The 26,605-nt window shown below is 46.6% G+C and overlaps 1 protein-coding gene across 1 annotated transcript in view; it reads right to left on the bottom strand.

Annotated features, from left to right (window-relative positions):
* CUL4A (cullin 4A) overlaps window positions 1-26,605 on the bottom strand; it is a 2,221,838-nt gene that overhangs the window by 700,287 nt on the left and 1,494,946 nt on the right. The window contains exons 11-12 of the mRNA XM_069637151.1: window positions 26,232-26,424; window positions 17,053-17,157 (exon numbers count right to left, since the gene is read on the bottom strand). Of these exons, the coding sequence (XP_069493252.1) occupies window positions 17,053-17,157; window positions 26,232-26,424 (298 nt within the window). The remainder of the gene's footprint in view (window positions 1-17,052; window positions 17,158-26,231; window positions 26,425-26,605) is intronic.

Raw genomic sequence — 26,605 nt, forward strand, 5'->3', positions numbered from 1 at the left:
CCCAATTTGTTTTGAACCTTTTGTGGAGAGCAATATGAAAAGGCAAGATGGGATCTTTCTGTGGACCTTGGTCTAGTATATCAGTCAAATCATCTTTCTGAAAAGGAGGAGTAGCCATGCTCCATCCTAAAAACTCAAACTACTTTGCTCATTATTTGCCTATACGAGGCATCAGCATGTCCAGAAGGGTCTGCTTTCCCAAACTCTCGAACTCAGGTGATGTATCCATATCACTGGCTGGCGGAAGATTTTCATATACATTTTTAAATCTCGAGTCCTCCGATATTAGTTCATCTGGTACATTTGTAGCACCATATTGTAGACCATAAGGAGGAGTATTGTCATCAGAAGGCTCATGGTCCTCAAACTGAGGTTAATGACTTAAAGAAATCCTTCTTTGGTAAAGGTTTGTATGTTTTTTCCTGTGCCGTTGGGAGCTTCGAAGAAGTCATCATTAACGGCTTGAAGGCCGATGACTGTTAGGGAGAATTCTCTGTTTAGGCTGAATTTCCTAACCTAGTGAGTCCCCCAGCAGCTTTGCTGGATTTTTGGGGTTTATTTTTTCTCCTGCCAAGAGTGAGACTTTTTTACCCTCACTCTTGGACATGACTTGAGAGTGTTCCTGTGACTTGCTATGTGCTTATGGGCTATGGGGTATTTTTTCCCCATAGGCTATCATTGGTTTTTGAATGTGTGTTACACAGCACCCTCAGTGCAATAACACAGGGGTGTCATAGTGACCCCCAAACATAGACTCCACACCCGGGGACTGACTACTGTCTCCCTGGGTCTGTAAAGTCACCATTGACTTTACTAGTCTTAACTTAGGAACTTAACCAGTACAAACCATCATCCTGTGGAAGTACTGGTAGGGGCAATTAGATTGCCCCTGGGTCTGTTGTCGAGGGGGTACTGTCCCGTCCCCCCTCGCCGAGTTTCTGGCTGGTGGCAGTGGATACCACGGAAATATTCCACCGGAATATTTCCCAATGGGATTTCCCATTGATTTTAATGCACCACTTTTTGGTGCAATGTTAGATACCGCCGGTTTATTTAATGTAAATTCACCGGGTGGGATTTTTTGCCAGAACTCGCCGCCAAAATGGCGTCTAGGTTCACTTCAGTAACCCTGAACCCGAGTCGAGCCTTTGTTCCACTTTTGGCGGGCTTCTGCACAGAAGCCCTCCAAAGTGGTGCCATTCTGTCTGGGTGCCACAGGGGTTGTGGGAGGGGGTTTAGGCACCCTGGACTGAGTTGCCTTGCCAACTCATGTCGCACTCTGGTGTGATTGGCCCAAGTGGTGAGCCGCCCCGCTCACCACTTAGCATGTTTGAGTGACAGCTAGGCTGTATGAATGGGGTTTGCTGCATAAAAGCAGGGTTTTTGGGACTGGTTCTTCAGAAGTCGCCACAGGACCTAAAAAGCCGAAGAGGGAGAAGCCGAGCCGACCTGCCAAGACGACACCACCGGTGGAGCCCTGCGGAACCGTCTCACCACTTTTCCCAACGACAGAGGAGATCTCCAGCCGGGAGAGTCTTCTTCCCTTGACTGGTGGGGACAACCAGTTTCTGCCTTCTTTTCGCCTCCCTGAAGCATCTCGTGGCCGCCTTGCCTGTCCAAAGGCAACCCGGCAACCGGGATACCACTTTTTACCTCAACCGCGAAAGAGGGGTAACATCCTTTTAACCGGAAAAATCCACGGCTGGTTTCTTCCCTGGTAGTGCAACGACCTTCAGCTTTCCTCCACGTCAAGATCTTCTCTTCCTCTGGACGACGCCGCGACTTGCACCCACTACCAGGAACAACTGCCACCGCTGGAGGATCCTTTCCATTTTAAAGGTACCATGTTCCGCCCGGCTTCCCTTGCCACCGATTGTACGGGGTAGATTTAGCCCTCTGCTCTCGAACCTGGGTAAGCCTGGGACACCCTAACTAAACTTTTCTAAACTTAGTAAAACCTTTCCTACTCACCTGTAAAGACTTGTGACATTGTGTGATCTTGGACATCTTTTCGCCTGGCTTTCCCTAGAGTGGGCCTGGCAACCGAACTTCCTTGCTCCGCAATAGACTGCCTTTCTAAACTTACTTTGAATCTCTGAAAAGTGTTTTACCTTGCTGTTTTCATTACTTCTGCCTTTTCCCTCCCTTTTTAACTAACTTGTTGGAGTGCCATCTAACGTTAAGCGCTCACCTCTGTTTGGAAATAAGTGGTGTTAACTTAGACTTGTCCAACAAATAACTAGGGATGTACATATAAGTAATAGTGACTGTGTTTTGACTTACTTACCTTTTTTGTGCTAGTGTAATTTATGAGTGTGTCTTTTAAATAAATAATTATATACTTTTACACCTAGCTCTGGTCAGTGTTTGCTTGTACTACTGTGCCTCTGTACCTATTATGTATGCTCTATATACTGCCTAACTCTTCTTGAGGGAAGTCTGACTGCTCAGCCACAGCTACCAGGTAAATCTGGGTGGTACAGACTGCTACCAAGTGGGTTTACTGCCAAACACCTGTAGTCTTAAATCTTTTGCAGTGGTCCCAGAGGGAACTGCACAGGTTTCTGCCCAACAATGACGACGTAGTTTTCGACTCTAGCGTCGATGTTTGACACAGGCGTTGATGGCTTCGATGCCGAGGGCGTTGATGGAATTGACCCCGTTATTCTTCTATATATACTTATTTTTCTTCAATGAAACCTTTGAAGGGCTCAATTCTCTATTTGTCGAAGTCCTCGACTAATTCTCGTCGTTTCGAGGTCTTGACGGCTCCCGATGAGAATCCGGCTTGTGTCCCGGACTCGAGGGTGCTCAGGGTTTAGCCTTCAATTTTCCTTTGTCATTTTATGCAGAGCAACAGGGGCATGGCTTTTCTTTTTTTCGAGGGGGTCAGGGCCTTCTCGAAAATTGCAATCATCTCTCTCCGAAAACGCATCCCGCTTAGCCGGGAAGTCGAATTTAGAGGGGCATGTATTTCTCTCAGGCAAGGAATCACTTGGTGTCAAAGGAGATCTAGGACGCCTTTTTCTTTGCCTTTTTAGACAACGAGTGACGTGATCGACTCCTTTTCTTGGATCTCTTCCATTGAGGAGAATTTCTGAACTCGTCAAAGGATTTTTGCTTTTTTGAAAAAATAGTAGGGGACTTTGAAGGGATCCTATCCACCGCTGATTTACCTTTACGCTCCCTTAGAGCCTTGTCGGTCATAGCCGGACAGGAATCACAATCCGTAGTGCGATGTTCCTTGCCGAGGCACAAAATACATGTGCAGTGGGTATCAGTGATCCACATTTTTGCCCCACAAACTTGACATTTTTTTAAACCCGTCTTAAGTGTCGATGGAGTCGATGGTGAAGACCTAATAAATTCAACGAAGGACTGAAGTGCCCCAATTCTCTCAAAGCGAAGGCTGTGTCAGAAAAACGGAACTCAAGCCAACGGGCGCTGCCTGTGCATCATATACTGGTGATGACGCTGACCATCAGACAGAGGCCCTCGAGGGACATTGAGTCGACGAGACCAGCGTCCTCTGTCGAGGAAATGTTATTCCAAAGCAGCTGAGGCTGGAAAGGAAATATGAAGAGAGAAAGAATACGTGGGAGGACACAATCCATTTGAAGTATGCATCCTAGAGATCGAGTAACCCCAGCCAGTCCTCCAGTTTGGAGACCTAGAGGATCTATGCCAATTTGATCATCTCAAGTTTGTCCTTGCTCAGGTACAAATCCAACTGCCGCAGATCCATGATGGGACACAGACCCCCATCTTCTTTCTTCACCAAAAATAAATGTGAGTACCAAATACCAACACTTACCTCTCTCCAAGGCGGCCACCAGATTTATGGTGGCCTTTGCCAGAAGTTGCCCAAAATCCCCTTAGCAGGAGGGAATCCTGGAGAAGAGTGAGATGCAAAGGATTGTGGCCGGGTGGGTGATGAATAAATGGGAGCCAGTAGCCCTGTCACTCAATCTGTAAGGTCCACTTGTAGAAGGTGGTGCACTGCCACAGCCTAACTTAAATGGACAACCTCCCTGTCACTGGAGTGCAGTAGATAAAGCCCACACGAAAGATGTTTTGGACCAGGGTTTGCTAAGGGCAAGTAGAAGAAGGAGCTCTGACTCTCTGGGCACCTCTGCCACTAACTTGGTGGGGGGAATACTGCTGGGCCTGTTTGACAAAAGGTGGCGGTCATACACCACAGTCGGCAAAGGAATTCTGGGACCAAAAGGTATAGAGCTTGCTGGCAGAGGCTGCATGCCAGCTAGACCCAAGGACTTCCTGTGGTCTGCAATGCTTTTAAAGTTCTCTAGGGGCTCATCAGTCTTTGCACCAAAAAGACTGGTCACCAAATGGCAACTTAAATATTTTCTATTGACCTTGAAGCAAACCCAGATGTCCTTATTCAGGAGTATGTGTGAAAGACTGTCCCTGCACCCATAGCATGAGCCAAATAGTCTGCGTCCAGACACTAGAATCTGAACTGCCTCCTTGCTATCCTTTGCCTGCAGCTTTGGAGAGCACAGTCCTAAATGTTTTTGTGTACTTGGAAAGGGCACAGGGAACCCTCACAGCCAGGCTGCCAGAAGCAAAGATCTTGCATCCCATGGCATTGCATCAAGTTTGTTGTTTTCCCTGCTCGGGGGAAAGAAGTAAAAGTAGTTGACTTATTCTCAGGTGGAGAATGTGTGGACAAAGGCCATGCTGCCACAACTTCGACAGAAACAACCGGATTAAAGCTAAGATGTGTCCCATTAGAGCACCCTGTTTAATATGTAGGTGTGGTCCAACTTGACTACAGGTTTTGTGGTTGCAGATAATTTCAGGGTTTCGAAAGGCTTTACAGTGCTCTTTTGGACAGGCCAAAGGGGGTTTCCAAAATTCAGAGGGCTGCATGAAATCAAGTAACGACGAGTATCCAAACTAGTGGCATCACACAAATTATAGGTCAATTGACCAAGATTCTCATCTTGGCCATACAACACCATACGGATGTCCTCCATCTTTCCAAGGGCTCCAGCCAATAAGGACAAGGATCATGGTCTTCAGAGATTTGACGGATATCTGCAATAAATGAATTCCTGAAAACTGGAACAGGTCCAGCAAGGTGTTGGCGTCAATCAGTGATGGCCCAAAATAAGCTGGAAAATTATTAAATGCTCAAAGGCAGAGATGAGCAGAGGGGCCAAAAGCAAGCCAGCAGGCAGGTATGGGGGTTGCAACCCAAAGAGAAATCTCTGCCAGTTCAATCACAGTGGGTGAAAAGGCCTTCCTGCAGTGAGTGATGAATCAGCCTTCTGAAAGAAGATGAAGAGTGCCACTTTGAGGTGTCACTGGGGGAGTGGGGTCTCTTGCAATGTTTCATCATCTTGTCCCTTTGGCAGCATCCAAAGAACAATTTCATCTGGCTTTGCCTCATGGACGGGACTTCTTGAGGCAGAGTGCGTCGAGATTTGTGGCCTACTCCCGCAGGGCCTGGAAATGCATAAACTGGCAGGAGCTGCAGTACTCTGGTTTATGCTCATCCCCAAGAAAGTTGGGACAAAATCAGGAGAGGGTCTGACAAGGACACCTGCTTCCGGTCAGGGGGCATTGCTGGCTGTATATATATACTGCTGCAAACGTCACAACCAACATTATGGACGTGCAATGGTGTTAAGCAGTGTGGAGTCGTACCGCGCCCTTGGTAACTGAATAACTTGCAACAACGGCTGGCAAAGGGGAGGCTATATCTTAGTTGAGGGGAGGCTATAACTGTAAGAGGAAAGAATCCATTAGAAACAACCATCCCGATGCAATACAAAATATGGTTAGGAGTCCTGAAGAAGCATTTAATGGCAAAATAATTGTTAATTTACCTCACCTACACCTAAGTGTCTAAAATAATGCACTAACTTATTCAGAGAATGAGGGCAGGGACAAAAAAAAGTCTCCAGATCCAGACAATAGGACACATTCCCTTTTTGGATACTAATGCATATTCCAGATTTGCAGGCTCTTCATACCTTCTTGTCGCTTCTTTACTTGGCCGGGTTTCTTTCAAACACTATTCGCACAGTTTTGATACATGATAAATCATTTATAACGCGCCTGTACACAAGTGTTTCTTGGCGCTGCAAGACAAAGAAGCGGAGACAAAGGCAGGACAAAAGAAATGATCTTACTGGGCCTTGTGTTATTCAGATCGTGCAAGTGCTGGGGGAAGGGCGAGGAGAAGTGACAGGGAAAGGGAGAGCGCAATAAGCAAAGCTCAAGTAAGTGCCGCCGGGGTGGCCGGTTCTAATTAAGTACAAAGAGGTAGTGGACTGTAGGGTTGCAGATAGAGTCCCAAGTGCACGGTAGGACGGAGGCAGTGCATGGGGTACTGGTCGTGAAGGAGCCTGGTCCACATAAGGTTCAGAGGGAGGCCAGGAAACCAGTTAGTGCAGCAGACAAGATCAGCAACTAGTTTATTCCCTTTACCAACATACATTTTAACAATACAATTTCAATAACAATAACATTTCAACCACATCTGCACAATTCAGTTTAAGAAACACGAAAAAAAGAGAAAAAGCTGGAAAAATAAATTTAAAAAAAACATGATATAGCATCTGTAACTGCAAACCTACAATTCCTCTTGTAATTATACCTGTAAATTCATTTTAATTGAATAACCGAAAGGAAAAGAAATGAACATTTCACTTATTTTATCCAGCGTCATATTAATTGTCTCCATCTTAATCTGAACCAAATTTCATGAAGTCCCCCAAATGTTTTAAAAAGTGTTCTCCTTGTACTGTAAAGACAAACAAGTTACTCTCTTACCTGGTAACTTTCTTTCGATGGGATGGTCCGACGACATATTCCATATCTATGACAGTAATCACCACAGCTGCGCTGCTTCGGAAAATGTTCGGCGTCTGCGTCCTGCGTCTATGACGTCGATGCGCCGTCCTCTAGGACCTCCTCTGACGGCCGACGTCATCCAATGTGATAAGATGGACGCACGACGCCCGTAGCCTCAGTTGTAGTTTTTTCCCTGAACGTGTGCCACCAGTCTTCTGCCAGTCTGACATACAAAGCCTTGCGGAAACGTAAGCTGCAATCGCATAAGAAATTCTGTAGCGGGGAAGGTAGGGAGGGAACGATATTGAATTAGTTGTCGGACCATCCCATCGAAAGAACGTTACCAGGTAAGAGAGTAACTTGTTCTTCGAGGGGATTGGGTCCTCCGACATATTCCATATCTATGACAGACTCCCAAAGCAGTACCAATGCAAGAAGGTGGGAAAAGAATTTCGAAAACAGAAATTTAGCATGCCCAATCAAATTGCGGAGTAAAGGACCGCCTTTCCAAAGGCCAGATCCTGCCCCCGGATGGAATCGAGGGAATAGTGACGTACAAAAGTATGTACCGAAGCCCAGGTGGCTGCATCACAGATGTTGCGAATAGGAACACCACTCTGCAGGGCAGTAGAGGCAGCCATACCCCTGGTAGAATGGGCCCGTAAGCCGACCGGTGGGTCCTTACCCGCCAAGCGGTAACACTCGGAGATGGCCAAAATAATCCAGCGAGACAAAGTCGGTTTCGTCACATACTGTCCCAAACGCTTTCCAGCGTAACCAATAAAGAGCTGATCGTCCACTCTGACCCGGGACATGCGTGAAATATAAAAGGTTAACGCTCTCCTAGGATCAAGCCTATGGAGTCTCTCCTCTTCCTTACCAGGATGTGGAGGAGGATAAAATGCTGGAAGAACAACCTTCTGGCCGAAATGAAATTCCGACACCACCTTCGGAAGAAAAGAAGGACGAACTCTAATGACAACCCTGTCCTTATGAAACACAGTGAAGGGTGGCTTAACTGAAAGTGCCTGTAACTCATTCACTCTGCGAGCGGAAGTGACCGCAACTAAAAATACTGTTTTCAGAGTTAACAGTCTCAAAGGGCATGAATGCAAAGGCTCAAACGGAGCACCATCAGAAACTTGAGAACAAGGTTCAAATCCCAACCGGGCACCTGGAAAGGTGACGGAGGGAACACATTAGTGAGCCCTTTCAGAAACTGAGAAATTAAAGAAATTTTAAAATAGGAACACTCTTCAGACGAGCGCTTAAATATGGACGGCGCCGCCAGGTAACCTTTAATGGTACCCACTTGAAGGCCCCTGTGGGCCAAGGAAAGCAAAAAAGACAAAACCATGGGAATTTCACATGCAAAAGGATCCACATTCTTAACCCTGCACCAGTCGCAGAACTTCCTCCAACGGCAACGGTACAGGGACTTTGTTGCGGGCCTTCTGGCCGAAAGCAACACCTCCATCACGTCTTCAGGGAGGTCCCAATCCTTATACCTCAACCTTTCAAAAACCAAGCGTGAAGGTTGAAGGACCTGACCTCTGGATGGAGAACCTGACCCCCCCCCTCCCGTGGGAGCAGATCGTCTCGGTAGGGAAGACTATGTGGAGGGCAGATGGACAAGTCGAGCCCCCCCCCCTTTTTGTTGAGGTAGTGCATGGCCACTGTGTTGTCCGTCAGGATCAAGACATTCTTTCCTCGCAGTCGGCAGAAAAGCCTTCAGGGCTAGCCTGACGGCCCTCAGCTCCAACAGATTGATATGGAGTCCGGACTCCGACGGAGACCAACGACCGCTGACTGTCAACTCGTTGGCATGAGCTCCCCATCCCGTGAGGGATGCGTCCGACACGATCGTCACCTCCGGCCAGGGCAGCCAAAATGGAGCCCCCCTCATCAGATTGCCTTCGCCGGCCCACCACAGAAGGTGCCGGGCGACCGAAGACGGCACCTGAACAGGGTCTGACATTCTGCCGGAGGACTGAGACCACTGGAGCTTGAGTGCCCACTGCAAAGATTACATCTGCAACCTGGCCTCTGGCACCAGAAGAATGCAGGATGCCATGAGGCCGAGCAGTCTCAAGAACTAACGCTGGAAGAGTCTGGGCAAGTTGAAACTTGTGCACCAACTGCTGAATGTGATGAGCTCTCACCACCTGGGGAGGAAACCACTGCCCCAGGGACGTGTCAAGCACAGCTCCGATGTACTGCTGCCTCTGAGTTGGTGTCAAATGGGACTTCTTTAAGTTGAGGGAGAAGCCCAGCTTGTGGAGGGAGTGGCAGGTGACTGACAGATGATCCAGGACTTGCTCGGGAGAGTGCGCCCTGGTCAACCAATCGTCCAGGTAGGGGTAGACGTGAATCCCCCCTTTCCTGAGGTGCGCTGCCACCACTACCATGAGCTTGGTGAAGACCCTCGAGGCGGAGGTCAATCTGAACGGCAGGACCCGAAACTGAAAGTGCGAGTCGCCAACCGCAAACCTCGGGTACTTCTTGTGCTTCGGATTGATCGGCACATGAAAATAAGCGTCGAGAGACACCAACCAGTCCTGAAGTTGAAGGGCCTGGAGGACTTGAGAAAGAGTAACCATCTTTAACTTGTCCTTCCTGGGGAGTTTGTTCAAACCGCGCAAGTCCATGATGGGTCTCAATCCCCCGTCTTTCTTGGAAATCAAAAAATAAGGGGAATACCATCCCTTGTTCCTCTCCGCTACAGGCACCAGTTCTATGGCGCCTTTCTCCAGCAGGGATGGAATTTCCTGCGCAAGGAGCGGATCCGGACTCTTCAAAGAGAGATTCCCCGGTGGATTGTCTTGAGGCCTCTGCCGGAAAGGAAGACAGTAGCCGTGGGTTATGATCTCCAGAACCCACACATCTGAAGTAATGGCGCGCCACTCTGCAAGATGCTGCGCCAGCCTTCCCCCAACCGGCGAACCATGGGACATGGCCTCATGACTGAGCTGAAGCGGCTGCAGCGTTGCCTGAGGGCAAAGAGGCAACAGCCTGAGCGGCCTTGGCACCTCGAGTACCCCGTTTTCCACCTCTGGCACTCCTACAGTGGCTCCTTTGACTGGCAGCTCCTCTCGCTTTACCAAAGGATGAGTAATAACGAAAGGAACATCCCCTCCATTGCCGTCCCCTAGGACGAAAAGGCGGAGGTTGTCGAACTACAGCGCCCAACGACTTTGCTGCAGCTTTGGAGGTCTGCAACCTCTCAAGGCTCTCGTCAGCCTTGCTGTCAAAAAGATGTTCCCCGTCAAAGGGCATGTTGGGGAGCCGGGCCTGCACATCAGGAGCAAACCCCGACTTCCGCAACCACGCAAACCTGCGTTTCATGGTGCTTGCCGCCATGGACCGGCTGACACAATCTGCCATGTCCAAACCCGACTGAACGGCCTCACACATAGCATCCTTGCCATCCTGAATCATGGCAAGGAAACCATCCCGTTCATCCCCTTCGGGAATATGTTCAGCCGCCAAGGAAACAGTCCCACAGAGTGTGCGTGAAACGAGACAAGGCACAAATGGAGTTGGCTGCCTGAAGCACCATACCCCCTGCAGAAAACGCTTTCTTCGCCGAGCCGTCAAAACGCTTGTCGTCCCCATCAGGAGGGATGGTAGGGTACGACGCCTGCTTTGCCGGGGCCGTTGCCGCTTGCACCACCAAACTCTCCGGAGTAGGGTGCTTGGACAAGTAGCAGGGGTCACTACTGGCTGGGCGGTATTTTCACAGCAAAGACTTGCTCACTGCCGGGAGACTCTCCGGAGCAGTCCAAGCCGCTGCCACCCTTCTTTGCAGAGCCATATGGAATGGCAGTACCTGGTCAGTTGGTGGACCAATGTCGAGGATATCCATAAGGTCATCCTGAACAAACTCCTCTGGGGGAGCAGACCATCCCAAGTACTCGGTGACCCGTGACATAAGCCGCCGGTACCAAGAATCGGCATGAGTGCCAGGCTCAGGCCTACAAAACTCCACCTCCGGAGAGGTGTCCAGCCCACTAGCATCATGCAGGGACTGCCTCAGGTCCTCAAACTGGCTATGGCCCGAGAGAATCTCGTCAGGCACCGTGTCAGGCACCATGGCATCATCGGAGCCCTCATCCACCTCTGAAATGAATTCCAGATGGCGGTAAGAAGGCACAGAACTGGAACCAAAGCCATGCTTGACCTTGGCCAGAGCCTTCCTAGGTGGTTCCCCCGAGCCACGGGGTACCCCCGTCGACACAGCCCCGAAAGGCGTCGAGGGCGTTGAGTGAATCGGTGCCGAGAGAATCGGCGTCGACGACAGACGCGGCACCAACAGCATCAACGGTGTCGACACAGGCCTCGAGGGAGGAGCCCCGAGTGTGTCCCTCGGCATCCTGGGCGCCGATGACTTCCTCGGAGGCAGAGCCTTGAGAGAGTCCGTCAACGACCTCGACGCCACAGGCGTCAATGTCTTCCTTGAAGACTTCACAGGTTCACACGGTCTCAAGCGCGTCGAGGACCGGGACCTGGACCGGGCATGCCGAGAACAATTCCCCTTGTCCGAGCGGGACCTTTACCGCGAATCGTGACGACCACCCGAGCCCGAAGGCGTGCGAGCGGTGTCTCTCGGCTAATCACGACCGACCCCACTCGGAGGCGCCGACGGACCAGTGCCCGGCGATTCGAGAATCGCCAACATTTTCTTCCCGAAGGAAGCCCATTCCTCCGGTGTCGCATGCTTGGTGGGGTAAGCGACGGGCGGAGTCCTCGGATGAGGAAGGCGACCGATGACGGCGCTTCTGAGAGTGCCTCGAAGAGGCAGAGGAGTGGCGAGACCGACTCCGGGACCGAGACCCGCTGGACTTCCGACGACGACGCAGAGAGTCGCCCCTCGAGTCGTCCGTCGAAAGCCCCGCAGACCTCAACTTCCGGGGCTTGGACACCTTACACCTACCGATAACTTCTTGCGCTCCCGCAAGGCTTTCGACGTGAGCGACTGGCAGTCGACACAGTCATCCGTTTCATGGGCCTCCCCGAGGCACCAGAGGCAGGCGTGGTGCGAGTCCGTGACCGACATCTTGGACCCACAGTCCCCGCACTTCTTAAAGCCCGGACGCGGTGTGGAAGACTAGGTAGACATCTTCACGAAGAATAACTTCACAAAAGAACAGGTTCGAAGAACCGAGATGAACAACAGAAACTCCAAAGAGTCGAGGCGTACCGAGATTCACGAAGCGAACACGTTCGTGGAAAAAACGGAACTGAGACTACGGGCGTTGTGCGTCCTACTTATCACATCGGATGACGTCAGAGGAGGTCCTCGAGGATGGCGCATCGACTTAATCGACGCAGGACGCAGCTGCTGAAAATTTTCCGAAGCAGCACAGCTGTGGTGATTACTGTCATAGATATGGAATACATCGGAGGACCCAATCCCCTCGAAATCATAACTCTTTCAATTCCACATATTAAGTACATTTCCATGTTTGGGCAGATGTTAGATTTCCAATGTCGAAGAATCAATCTTTTTGCATCCATAGAGCTCCTCAAGATCCAGGTCATTTGGTGATGTCCCAGATCCTCAAGATCTGTGTCCTCTCCCAGAATTAATGTTTCAAAGTTACATTCTGTCTTTTCTCTTAAAACTCTGTTCATCACCTCAGTTATTCCTTTCCAAAACGCTCTTAATTTATTGCATTCCCAGAACATATGCTCTAATGAACCTCTTGCAAGACTGCAATTCCAACAGGCATCTGCAGAACATAAGCCTGGTCTGTGCATTCGGTATGGTGACCAAAACACACTGTTCAATAACTTTACTTGTCGTGCTCTTTCCCCTATATTCATGGACATTCTCGGAATGTTTGGACATAATGCCTCCCATCCTTCTTGCGACATTTCCACTAGCAGTCTACCCGACCATGAAGCCATGCATTCTTCATATGAACCTGAATTCTTGCTCAGAAGTTCATTCAATCTAGTTGCCATATGATCTTGGCCACCTATAACCTTAATGTCTGTCAAATCTGTAGATGCAGGAGATACAATGCTTACTGCATTTTTCAATTTTCGATAGTCTCCAAAATTACACCCTTTTAAAACAAAAATTTCTTTTAGAGCTTTGAATGAACGGCATTTCCCTGCAACAAATAGATCATCATTCCTTCTTACTCCTGCAAGAAAACAATTTGGCCAAAAAAATGTTTTTTTTCTTAATTTTAATCGCAGGATTCAGCCATATTTATGGCAAGGTCATTAGGCTTGGTGCCATATTAAATTCCTTCGCAATGCTTCTCCAGGTTGACCTCAGGTGGTCAGTTAACACTGACTTTCCACCCCAGTCTCTGTGTTTGACAGTAATGCTGAGGTCTTCAGTGGGCCTACCATGCTAGCCTCAGCAACGGGCCATTCATCCGAATTTTCCAAAATAAATGGTAGCAAATGCCTGGTCATGAATGCACAATGGTATCACACAAAATTAGGAATACCTAGACACCCACCCCTCTGTTATTCTGGAGTTGTAATTCCCTTAATTTTAATCGCAGTCTCTTCTTTTCCCTTAAGAAGGATTGGATCATACTATCTGTTTTAGCATTGCCCTTTTTGCGGGATCATACTCAAAACATACGTAATTTTCAGTGTTATCGTCATTTTAATGGAATTCACTTTGCCTCCCAGAGACAACTTTAGAGATTCCCATCTTTTGAATTCTACTAAGATCTTATTAATCGTGCTCCTCAAGTTTAAATCCATCATGTCACAAATGTCTTTTGTAAGCCAAATCCCTAGATATTCCATCTTTTCCGGTAACCATTTAAAGCCTCTGCTCTTCACCAGTAAACTGCCAGTTCCCAAGTGCAAGGTAAAGCCTCAGACTTTGCCCAATTAACTTTATAATTAGAAAATGTACCAAATTAATCAATTAGATCCATGAATGCAGGAACAGATGTATTTAGGTTTTGTATAACTAGAAGATCATCTGCATATAACCACAGCTTTTTAGTAATCCCGTAGAAATGAACTCCCTGGATGGTTTAATCTGCTCTGATAGCAACCGCCAAAGGTTCTATTGAGAGAACAAAAAGTAATGGAGATAATGGACATCCTTGACGAGTCCACCGGTGTAACTCAAATGTAGATAGTTGTCACCTCAGCCATGGGGTTTGTATAGAGCAATTTAACCCAGCTAATGAATTATGGGCCAAAAATCATTTTTTCCATTGTCTTGAACAAGAACTCCCACCGAATTCGATGAAAGGCCTTTTCTGCATCCAACAATAATGCCACTGTTTCTGTTTTCAACTTACTTGCCACTGCCAAGGTCAGCAAAAGCTTCCTCATATTCAATGCAGAGACTCTCCCTTTTATGAAACCAGATTTATACAGGTGGATCAGCTGTGTTATTACCTTTTATCCAGTCAGACAGTCAGTATTTTAGATAATATCTTACTGTCTGAGTTGATTAGATTAATGGGCCTGTAGCTGCCTGTGTAGAAATGTTTCCTTTAGTAATCCTAGGACCTTTTCTGACATAGCTTTATAAAATTCTGCAGGTAAACTATCTGGGCCTGGGCACTTTCCCCATGTTTAAACCCCTATTGCATTTTTAATCTTACTCATTGTTATTCCCCGCTCTAAGCAAATTCTTTCATCATCTCATAGGTATTGTAGCGGTTGCTTTGCAAGGATTTTATCATCTCTAATGTATCAACCCTCTCTTCCTCCTTATATAGTTTCATAATAGGCTCTAAATTCTTCATTTATCTCTTAAGGATCATATGACACCCCACCAGTCTTTCTTTCAATCGCACAGATCGCTCTGCTCCCAGCATTCACTCAAACTGTGTGCCAGCAGCCAACCGCACTTCTCTCCTCCTTTCTAATAGGCATATTTTCTTTTATAAAGTGCGTGTTCAGCCTGCTCAACCTTTCATTCAATTTGCATTTCATTTTCAGCAGCTCTGATTTTTTTTCCCACATCTGAGCTACCCATCATCCCTCTCTCTAGTTTGCTTACAGAAGCACTCAGAGCTAATAATTCGGTCTTTTTTTTCTCTTATTTCCAGACAGTCTCATGAGTACACCAAGCATTACACATTTAAAACCCTCCCATACTGCATCAATTCCTACTTCTCCATTCAAATTATTTTCAATGTATTCACACACCATTATCCCTCTCAATTCCTCATCTTTTAATATAGATATATTCATTCTCCAAATAAGCGTTTTGTCAGATGAGTAATTAAGAGCATGTTTCAATCTAATGGGAGCATGCTCTGAAATAACAATGGGTCCTATATCACAGTCCTTACACTTGTGTTACTAAGCCTGAAGTGAAGATATTATTTATTCTAGAATATATATTGTGTACCCCAGAGTGGAATGTATATTCTCTCCCAGTTGGGTGTTCCAATCTCCATAATTAACAGATGTAATGCTTCTCTATCCCTTTTCCTCCCATCTCTCAGATTACTGCTACCACAGTCAAGTACTGGGTCAACAACCAAGTTGAAATCTCCCACCAGCAGGAGGTTTTTTCGACCTGCATTCAGAAGGTGACGTCCCACCTCGTTTATAAATTGTCTGCTATTTATATTTGGCACAAAGAGGTCTTGAGTTGCTTCTGGAACCGCAGGTGGTCCTGCTCAAGTTTGAGGGACTCAGGGTGGCTGTTCCAGAGGGAGGCATCAGCCGAGGAGCGAGATCTACCCCCCCACTCTCAGCCTTAAGAAGCATCTGACCTTCAGAGAGTTAGGGGTGGATGAGTGGAGGGCTTGAGAAAGAAGGTGCATCAGAAGACAGAGTTGGATGTAGCGTGGTCCCCAGCCCCAGAAAGCCTGAAGGAGAATGCAGAGGGTCTTGAACCTGACCCTTGCAACCACCGGGAGCCAGTGGAGAGATTTGAGGGCTGGAGAGAAATGATCCATGGGCTTGAGGGCAAGGTCAAGTCTCGCAGTCCTGTTCGGGATTAGTTGCAGAGGGCGAAGAGTAGAGGCAGGCAGATTTCGAAAGAGGCAGTTGCAGTAGTCCAGCCTAGAGAGGACCAAGGGGCTGGAGACCGTCAGCTTCTGGGAGAAGGTAAGAAAAGGAAGAATACATCTGAGGAGGTGCAGCTGGTAGTGGGACTTTTTAAAGACGACTGCTGTGGAGAGGGTGGAGTTGAAGATGACACCAAGGTTTTCTGCCTCTCAGGAAGACGCAGGTAGAGGGCCCAATGAGGCAGCCAGAGTGAAAGATGGAATGCGGGAGCAGCGGTCCCAATGAGAAGGATCTCAGTTTTGCAGGTGTTTAGGCAGAGATCATTCGAGGCACACCCTTCATGAATCGTGGATAGACAATTAGGAATGAGCAAGAGAGAAGAGAAGGCTGAGGGGAGCCTGAAGGAGAGCCGAGTGGCATCTGCATAATACTGAAAGTTAGGAGAGAAGGCAGAGATGAGATGGGCCAGAGGTGCCAAGTAAAGGTTGTAGAGCCTGGGCGAGAGGTTAAAGCCCTGGGGAACACCACATGTAGAGAGAGAGGCGGTGGAGAGAAACAACCCCAGTTGGACTTGGGAGAGTCGATCGGAGAGGAAGGTGGTCAACCATGTTATGGACTGATCCATGATGCAGAGACGATTGATCAGGATGGCGCGGTTGACGGTGTCGAAAGCAGAGGAAAGAGGATGAGTACAGAAGGAATGCTAGAGTCGAGATTTGAGAGCAGGTCTTCACAGGTGTTCAGGAGAGCAGTTTCCATGCTTCTGTCTGCTCTAAAGCCAGACAGATGGTCATGGACACAACCAACAGATTCGGTATGAGAGTAAGCTGGGAGATGGCCAGCTTCTCCAGGAGTTTGCCCAGGAAAGAAGTGACAGAGATCGGGCGGCAGTTTGCCAGAGAGGAACGATCGTCAGAAGGCTTCTTCAAGAGGGGGTGATCAGACTTTTAAACATATCTTGATGATGTGCTCCTTTTGCAAAGCACGCACAATACTGTGGTTAAGATGCTGCATCAATACAATCAAAACACATTAGTGATTCCACAATACTGCCTCCTAAGTTATTAACTGTTGTCAGATTTTTCATATGAATAATTTTGATGTGACAAATATTTAAAAAAACAAAAGAACCACAGGTTTCAGTATTCCTGCACCCAAACCATATTTCGCAGTGATATAATTTGCAAATTATTAGTCAACAAAGCAAAAATATTTTGCAGCGCAAAATAAACATGATTGAAAAATGATTTTAAAAGTTTTCATCCTTACCATGTATGAATCGAAAAATTATCATAATTTTATCCAGGATTCTTTCAAGCTCTTCATCAGTTGATTCTTTATTACCAGCTCTCAACTTAGAATCCACATGCTTCGCTACAAGTACATAATAAATCAGTTTTAGTAAACTGCAACGTAACACCCAAATTATGCCTAATTTTAAAAAGACTGACTACATTTTGAGCGATTTGGCCATGCTATATCTTTAATGTCAAAGTCACAAAACAGTCAAGCTTGAAACTTGTTTGCCAAGCAGGTCAATACAACAGTAAAGGGGAAATAATATTCAAATGAAATCAAACAAAATGATTAATTTATATCATTTTTTATAATTAAATGTAGCGGCATACTGCTGGCTTTGACACACGTTAAAAAACAAAAAAAAAACAAATGAAATACATAAACCAAATCACAAAACTGCAGGACAAAATAAGAGAAAGAATGGTGCAAAGAAATGTAGAAATGTGTAAAGGACATGGAGCAAAAATCAAAATAAAAACTTCAACAGCTTCCTTTCCTGTTCCACCTGGTTCAGAAGAAGATACCCCTCTTGAATCACAATCTAATTTGATGTAACGGATCCACATCAAAAAAGGTGGCTATCTCACATTACTGTCAACCATGGTATCACATTCGAAGATATAATGGTCAGAAAAAGGCAGACTAACAGAAATACGACTAATTTCCAGTCTACTAGGCGAGACAATCTAAATCCCAGTGATAGTCTTCCATCAATTATTGTCTTGAGCTCTAAGTAAAGGGGTGGAGCACTTCCCTTTCTTTCTAGTTTCAACTATAACCCCAATGTGGGCACATTTTCATCAGGAATGGTTTCCTGTTTCATGGGACAGGGGCTATTCCCAGACATGCACTTAAAAAATGCAGGAAGCGAGTGAGATTTTTGGAAAGAACTAATCTTTTGGATAAAACTGACAACAAAAAAGAAACATCCAGGACTGTAGGTGTTACAACTTTCAGTCCATAAAACGTGCTCCAATTTATTGCATCTCCGAAGAGGAGATATCATTTCATTTGTTTACAGGGATTTCTTTTTCGTATACCGTTTGCCCATGGCCAGAGCAATCAATGGGTTGCTTAGATGACAGGGTTGCTGTGAAGTCAAAAATATGTTTGGAATATTATTAATCAGACTTGGACTGAGTAGTTTAAGGAACTCATGGTGGCAAAGGTAAAGAGGGACAAGTGATCACAGTTCAAGGGTGTTTATTAAACTGTATAATGGGTGAGAAAAACACCTAATCCAAACCTAAATCTAAAATGGGAGCAAGCTACTACCATCAAATAATAATAAGGCAGTCCTAGTGGTGTTTTTTATCAAATAAAAAGAGCCTATACTAAAAAACCTATTGCCAATCCTTACAACTAAGTTACAAAATAGTGTTAGATAATGTTTGCAAGAAAAGAGAGAAGTGTTCACCAAATATTAAGTCACAATGGTATGGCTGGGTCTCCCTACCCCATGTTTTTAGCACGGGACAAGGTAGAACCTTTGAGCACAGCACACTCTTGGGCCTCGCCAGCACGAGGTTACAGTTCCTTTCAACGATGCCAGGACCTTCCTTAGCCAAGTCTCTTTCCTGCAAAAGTCTCTTGCCTTAGGAGGCCTGCTGTACCAAAACGAACAAAAGTTCCTTTAGTAATATTTCACATTGGGCGATTACTCCTTGCCCATTGGATCCCCCTCAGCCGGGCTCTGATCCTTCTTGCAACGTTAGCCTCCCTCAGTCGGGTGCATTACAGCCTTTCACTCAAAACGTAACATTCAAAAAGTCTCAATGTCTTTGCAGGCATCCCTCAGTCGGGTTCACATTTGCCCATATCAAAGTTCACAATCTCATCAGAAAGCGGGAGGTTCACTTCCCTTACTTTCTCCTGGCGTCAGGTTCACACTTTGCCACAGTTCACAAGACCCCTTAGGTTCTTCCCTCTACCCAAGTTCGGGTTTCAGCCCCCTGCCAGGCTTCACACTTGTGCTCGGGTGCATCACTGATTACCATGATTTGTAGGCATCCCTCAGTCGGGTTCACATTTGCCAATTCCACAGTTTACTCAGTTTTCCTAAATGTGTCAAAGACTTTCGAGTGTACAAGGGATTTTGCTCAACTCTCATTGGACCACTTCGACACTTCACTCCGGCCTCTTGGTTCTTGTAGTTTCAATAAAATAACCCAAAAAGGCTTCAGTCAGCGTCCTTTGAATGAGCGTTCCCGCAACGCTGGACCACTCTGCTTCTGGACCTTTTTCTAGGGATTCTTTAAAGTTCAATTATACAAGTCCTTTGTTCAACAATGTTACCGCCTGCAACCTTGGGCCCAGCACAGTTCGGTTTACTATCCGTCTTCCCCGACTCACTGGCTGTGCTGAACTGTTGGAGCTTCTTGTCTTGGCAGTCAAGGAAAGCACCACAGTGGCAAGCATGTCTCTGCTTTGGCTATCAGCACGGAAGGGCCCTGTGTGCCGTTGACACCTGTTGCACCACACACCAGCTGGACTTCCTGGTTTTATGATTTCCCTTTCTGAGGCTTCGCGGGTACGAGTTGAAAAGGGCAAGGGCAATTCCCTCCTTGTCATCCACCAACGTCTCGCCGCCTTCCTCCTCCGTTTGAACTGCCAGTCCGGAACAGTTGTCTCCTCATGCGTTCGACCTTGCTCAAAGTGTGCTCTCATACCTTTCATCCCTATGGGGAAGGGAAAGGGATGTCAGGTGTGTGTAGTTCTGGTCAATTGCCTGACTCTGCTGACCCTTGTGTTGGTACCGGTCAGGTAAACGGCTCTGGTGTTAGTCCGTTGGTCTTTCACCGTTTACGAAAGTGTTTGTGTTGGAAAAGGAGTAGGGGGTAGAACTTCTAAGTATCCGACGGGGTAGATCGGAAAAAGGTATCATAAGGAAGGGGGTGGTTGGTCAACTCGGAAACGTGAGCTTTGTAGGGTTTGTGAACTGAATAGGGGAGGCTGTGGGAAGGGTAGTGTTTTGTCAAAACAAACTCTGAGTTTGGGAAGTAATAATCAGAGGGACCGGGAGGAGATTGACAGAGTATTTGGGTAGGATGCAGAAAAACAGGGATTCTGGGAGAGAGAGTTTGAGTGCAACAGGGTTTGGGTTCCAGTGCAACAGGGGGGGGAGGTGCAGCCTACAAACGTCTCCCAGATTCTCCTCTTCTTTCCCAGTATAATACCACGTCTCACCTGGGTTATTTCCCCCGGGCACAACCCCAGGCTCCCCTAACAAGGTGATCCTCTCTTGCTCGTCCGTCTTCAGCGTTGGGATCTGAGAGCGTCAGCCCTTCCCTGGCCACCTGAATAAGGGATTCTCGAGGTCTGCTTGGGAGAATACCCTCAGGTTTCTCACAGTAGATTTGGAGAAAGGGGCGAAAAAGGATAGATTTTTGGCTGTGAAACTCACTGCTGAAGAGATCGCTTGGCGATAATGAACGAGATGGCAAGGACAACATTTTCAGGAAACAGATTTGTTGGTAAGTCTCTAACGTACTGCAGTCAAGTGATTCAGTCACATTCCCCAAGGGGAGAGAGCCCTTTCCTGCGAGGCTAGGGAGGTGAACCGGCTAAGCAACAATCCCCCTAGTGACTCCCCTCTTGTGATAACCTTTGCAATTAGGAACTCCCTTTTCACTATTTTCATACACTTAATACCAGCATATCAGTTGACAATCAGACTCCTCTTAATTACATATGTTATTGTGATGCAATACCAGAAGAAAAGTATCCGCCTGGTACTTTGAAGAGTAAGAGCAAATGAGTGATAAAGAATACCCATCTGTCAGGCAATGAGATGAAAAAACCTACATAAGTTATGAACACAAAAGAGGGACTAAACCGAGAAGCTGGGGAAGCCTCAGCATTATGTGATAAAAGTGGGCGGGCCAAGAGAACCGGGAAGAGAGACCCGGGAGTTTCAAACCGGCTGGTCGCAGGAAGCTAGTAACTCTGGGAGAACCCTGGGTTGCACGGCGGCAACGAGCAACCGAGATAAGGCGCCTGAGGCGCAATGTCTGGAGAGCAGAGTGAAGAAAGCCTGATCGACACGGCCTGATGAGGTGTCCCAACCATGACCTCCCTGAAGCAAAGCATGCCAGGGAAAGACCGCAACAGGCCTACCAATCCGAACTGAATCCCAGGAGGGAACTGAGCAAGAGAGGTGGTGGCACGAAAGGGAAGAGATGAACGAACCCTGGCATTGCTGATACCACTCAGACACAGAAGTGTGTCTCTGTAGAGAACGGAAGTAGGCAGAGAAGCCGTCCTGACTAGCGACAAAGAAGCAAAGAACAACGCTGACGCAGTGACGCGACCCCTCTACACCCAAGGTAAAGGGGAGAACGAGAGACTCAGAGGCAAGGGGCATGAGAACTAAATTGGACAGTCATATCCAAGAAAGTTGGAAAACCGAATATAAAGATTGGACTAATCATACTCGTCCCAGTGAATGGCAAAGTCATAAGAAGAGTGAGAATTACACACAGTGACAAATCAAATTAGCTTCAGTGAATGGCAAGATCATAAGACGAGTTAAAGTCCAACAAGTGCTTAACCTACCTGGCACAGTAAGACGAATAAAGAAAGGAGCGAGTTAGCAGAATAAGTGTCTTTGTCCTAAAGAGGAGAGAAGAACTGCACCTTTAGGAAATAGAGCAAGTCCAGAAAGGACCCTGAAGACTCAAAGGTATCCATATGCAAGGGCCTGGAAGAGCCCCTTGAAAGAACTGGAGGACTCTTTACAAGAGATAGCGAAGGGCTAACTGAAGATCCTGTATTGAGGAGAACTGTGCTGAAAAGCATTCCAGGGGAACAGACATTCTTCTGGACTGTGGTAAGACCTTTGATTACGGGCTTCACTATTTACGACAAGCCCCCTAGTTTAGTTCCGTTAGGTAGGGAAACCCTTAGTATAGGGAAAGTTATGCATTTTCTTCATTATTTTCTAATAAACATCGTTTAACCTGGGACCTATTGGTCCGTCTCCTCCTCCTGGCCCACCACAGGAGGTTGCCAGAGATCAGAGCTGGGATCAGTTGCAAGCCATTTATCATTTTACAATTTGTCCTTTACTCACATTTGAGCACCCTTTCACCCCCACCTCCCTTCTGTCATGTATGCTTTTTTTTGGTTCTGCATATGAAAAGGAATACAGGGGCTATTTGAATTGATTCCTCACAGTGAAGAGGATTGCCAGTTCACTTTGAAATATAAAACGAGAGACTCGTGTGACTTTCAGTGTTTTATGTGTCAAGACCTAGGTTCTAAGGGTTATGAAAGGGTTAAGACAACAAATACAATCCTTGTGTGTGAACCTTGAGGAAATAATTTCTTTACATTTGCAAGAGCCGCTTACAAGTGAATTCTCCACCTTAGAAGATTCTTTTGTTCTACCTTCAGATCCAGACAATGTGCACAGGTGTGAACTGTGGGCTCAGCCTTGTTTTTTCTGAAAACAGGATACAGGTGGACAAAGTCACAGAATATCGGAAGGAGACAGATGGGATGAAGGCAATCCTCAACAAAGATTTTTTATTTCAAATGTCTGCAGAGATAAAAGAAATCCAGAGACTCTAAAGCGGAATTCCATGCACACTATGTGCAGTGAAGAATCTGAAGCTGGTTTCCAGGGATGGAGCCAAAGCACCTCATATTCGATGGTTAGGGGAGAATACACCAAAATAAAGAAAATGGGGGGCTTCTTAAAATTATATTTCTACTGCTATGGCATTTACTTAAAGAATTCGAAGTATGCAATTCTAGGAAAGATTTAATGCTGAGGAACCTTTTGTAGATGACACAAGATCTTGCAAAACTCAAATACACTGAGGATTCCTATACAAAATTAAATCAGCCCTTGCATCCAGTTACTTGCCTTGGTCAGAATGAAAGTGGGTGACTTCAAGAACGAGAATAGGTGAGGAGCTAATCACATCTACTGTGAGTGATGATGTTCATCTATTCCTCCATGGCACCGAGCGCGCTAAATTAAAGGTCCAGGAGCTGAAGATCAAAAGAAACGTTTAGTCCCGAAAACTAAAACAGAGGCCAAAAAGCCACAAGATCAGCTGGGATGGGGGACAGAAACAAATGTCGGACACTAATGAAAGGAGGATGAAATCTATTGTAGAAATGTCAAGTCAAAATGCTCTGAAGTAAATCCTTGGACTATTCCACTAGAACTATTACAATCCGATTCCTTACAAACTACAGAAATGCCTGGGCTCAATAGCCTAATCATGCAACTATGGCAACCTTTCCCTCATTCAAAGGGCCATTTGTACCACAGCCTTTCACTCCCTTTGTAGGCCGATAACAGTGCAACACTTAACAGCCTCTGCGGTGCATTGACCAACTTCTTCACTTTTTCTGAGACACGACTATGCCAGGCATTTTTATCTTCCATTCAGCTCTGTTTGCATTCACTCTTACATTTAGGTGTAAGTGGACGGCTTAGAAACCAACTGACCAACCTTTCAAGGTTCAACTGGGCCCTTTCATCTCCTCCACCACACTCCATCTGCTGCGTCCCTCAGGACTCCATTAACTCGCTGCGGCTCTTCAACATCTACCTTGTCCCTCTGGCACACCTGATCTCACCTTTTCAACTCACTTCCAGTGTTATGCGGACGACGCAGCTCTCCATCAAGCTTCCCTCAACTTCCTCCTCCTCTTCTTCTTCCTCCTCTCATATTCATGACTGACTGCTATTCAGGAATGGTGCGCTGCTAACGATCTCTGCCTTCATTCTAGTAAGACTGAGATCCTTCTCATTGGGTGCTCTGCTCCCTCCTACTCTCTGGCCACCCTCCATGGGTCGCCTCCTCTCACACTCTTGTGAGGCTTAAAACCTTGGCGTCATCTTCGACTCCTCTCTCTCCTCACATCCCGGACCTTGCCAAGGCGGCCCACTTTCAGATGCACCACCTCAGAGGCATTCTCCCTTTCCTCACTTTCCCCCAGAAGCTCAATGTCTCCAGAGCTCTGGTCCGCTCTAAACTGGCAGCTTCTTCCTCAATTTGGCTTTATCATCCCTTCACCCCTTCAACTAATCCAGAATAGGATTGCAAGATGTATCCTTGCCCTCAAGCTCAGGGACCACATCTCTCCAGCCCTATAATCTCTTCAAAAACTCCTGGTGGCTGCAAGGATCAAGTTCAAACCCCTCTGCATCATCCACAAGGCTTTCTGGGGGCTGGGACCCCACTACATCCAACTCTCTCTCCTTAAATATATCCCTGCTAGAGCCCTTCGATCTTCTAGCTCCAACTCTCTGCAGATCAGATGCTTTTCCAAGCGGAGGGTGGGGGTAGATCTCTCTCTTTGGCAGGAGCCTCCCTCTGGAATGGCCTCCCTGCCCCTCTCAGGCTTAAGCCAGATCTCAAGTTGCGTAAGCTTCTCAAGACCTGCCTTTTCTCTTCCTTCCCCCTGCTAAGGCCACCCTTTGCCGCACAATTTGGCTGCCTGGCCCCTTCCGAGTCCTACAGGGCCCCAAGGTCCTCCGCGCTTAGTCTACCCTTGCGCCACAGTCCTCCCCCAACCCCTAAACTGTATTTGCCCTTCTGGGCTCCTTTCCCCGACTAGCCCGGCGGAGTGTGCATCCCTACCGAGACTGGTCCACCTGTTTACTCGCACTTAGCATGTGGTCTTCACTCCCTGCATTTCCTGGCACTTTCCCACCTGGCCTCCCCTTAGCATTTGCCTAGCTCCAGGAGCCCTTGCTTTCCCCTCCTCCTCCCCCTGCACTCTTAGGCCTCCACTCTGCCCCGTACTTCCCCTCCGACCCTAGTATTATCCCTTCTCCCCCCGCCCGACCGGCACACACCCCTTCCCCCTCCTCCCCACTCCTCTCCCCCCTGCACTTCTTGTTACTGCACTTGCACGATCCGAACGACCAGGCCTAGTAGGATTGTTCTTGTTGACCGTTATTGTTTTCTTCCCAGTCCTCCCACCCCCCCCTTTTGTCTTGTGGCGCCTTGAAACACAGTTGTATAGGTGCTTTATAAATACCCAATAAACTTTGCATTACTCTGAGAAATTATTTTCCCCAGATATTCTAGGACTGGAGTCAGAATAGTTAACTCATTGCCTTCATAATGTTTTTTCAATATTCATGCACTTTAAGCTACTTTTCAGCACCTCCCCAATACGGTAAAGGGGAGACAATTGAACAGCATACAGATAGTATTGGAACAGTGCCTAGGCTATTCCAGCATCGAAACTCATAACAGAAGCAGTACAAAGGTCAGACAAGAGGTGGTGATCAAATATTGTCCCAGACCGAGTTCATTTGCCATCCAACATTATAGTGTTACAGGTTTTAACAGGTTCAAAAAAGTCTTCACATCACAAGTTTATCTTTTTATTCTAAAATAGTGATTACATTGCAGTACTGTGTTGGTTATTTGACCATCAGTGTGTAAATGTACTTCTGATTTTATTTTTCTTAAAGAAACACGCAGTTTGTTGTTGCACTGTTCGTTTCTGACTCTGCAGAGTCCAATTAAATGGAATGAACTCCCAACGGTTATTGTTTAACTGATGACATGTTTTTAGAACCTGTCGTACCTGCAAATATTTTCTACCAAATAAGAGATTTTATTTTTCCAAAGATAAATTTCATATTAGTGCCTTTAAGAGGGTGCAATATCTGATACATGGTGAATTAGAATGAAGGGGTGAATGCAAGGTTGGGTAAGAAGAGTATGGCAAGTGGTTAAATGAATATAAAAGCTGCCTTTAGAAATATACCTTTGTGCCCCCTTTACTTTCTTTTTTTAACCTCAGAGCAGACAGAGTCTGTATTACTTTATAGAGGCTCTGACTTGCTTGCTACATTTCCTCATCCCATGCGATATGGGGCTGATATTTGCACCGACTGCATTATGGTTTTTGAACTGCCACTGTGTGAATGACTTATTGGGAAACAAATAGTATTGGGGTGAAAAATGTTGAAAGTTTGAGAAACACAAACACCTTTTACAGCAGATTGGACCTAGCAATTAAACCACCCAATGAAGCCAGACACTACAGAATATGAGAGACATTTTGAAATTGTGCCTGATCCTATCTAAAGCCTCTGATGGATGTAGCCTATTGCCACAAAGACAAATGTATTATCCATTATAATTAATAGAAACGCCACTTCCTCGTACCTATTAACTCTGCAGGCTTGTTTGCTCTCTTGTTAATAAAGGTTTCAAAGGATTCCTTCATTGAGTTGATGAATTTTTCATTCTTTTGAAAGCAGACTTCTATGATATAATCCACTTTATCCTTAAAATCCAGAAGCTCTTGCACCATGTCTTTGTCCTTTTCAGGATTAACCACTACTGTGGTCCCAAACACCTGTAACAAAAGAAATTGCAACTCAAAATACAAACACATTAGGATACGTATCTGCACATACAGGTGAACACTGATTTTAAAAGTTGACATTTTATTCTTAAACAAAATGGGTAATGGGTTTGGGGGCAAAGTGAGAGACTAACGCAATTCGGTACAGGTACGTATGATGAATCTGGTACAT

The sequence above is a fragment of the Ambystoma mexicanum genome, chromosome 7p (genome assembly GCF_040938575.1).
Source record: "Ambystoma mexicanum isolate Mex_15411 chromosome 7p, UKY_AmexF1_1, whole genome shotgun sequence".
NCBI lineage: Eukaryota > Metazoa > Chordata > Amphibia > Caudata > Ambystomatidae > Ambystoma > Ambystoma mexicanum.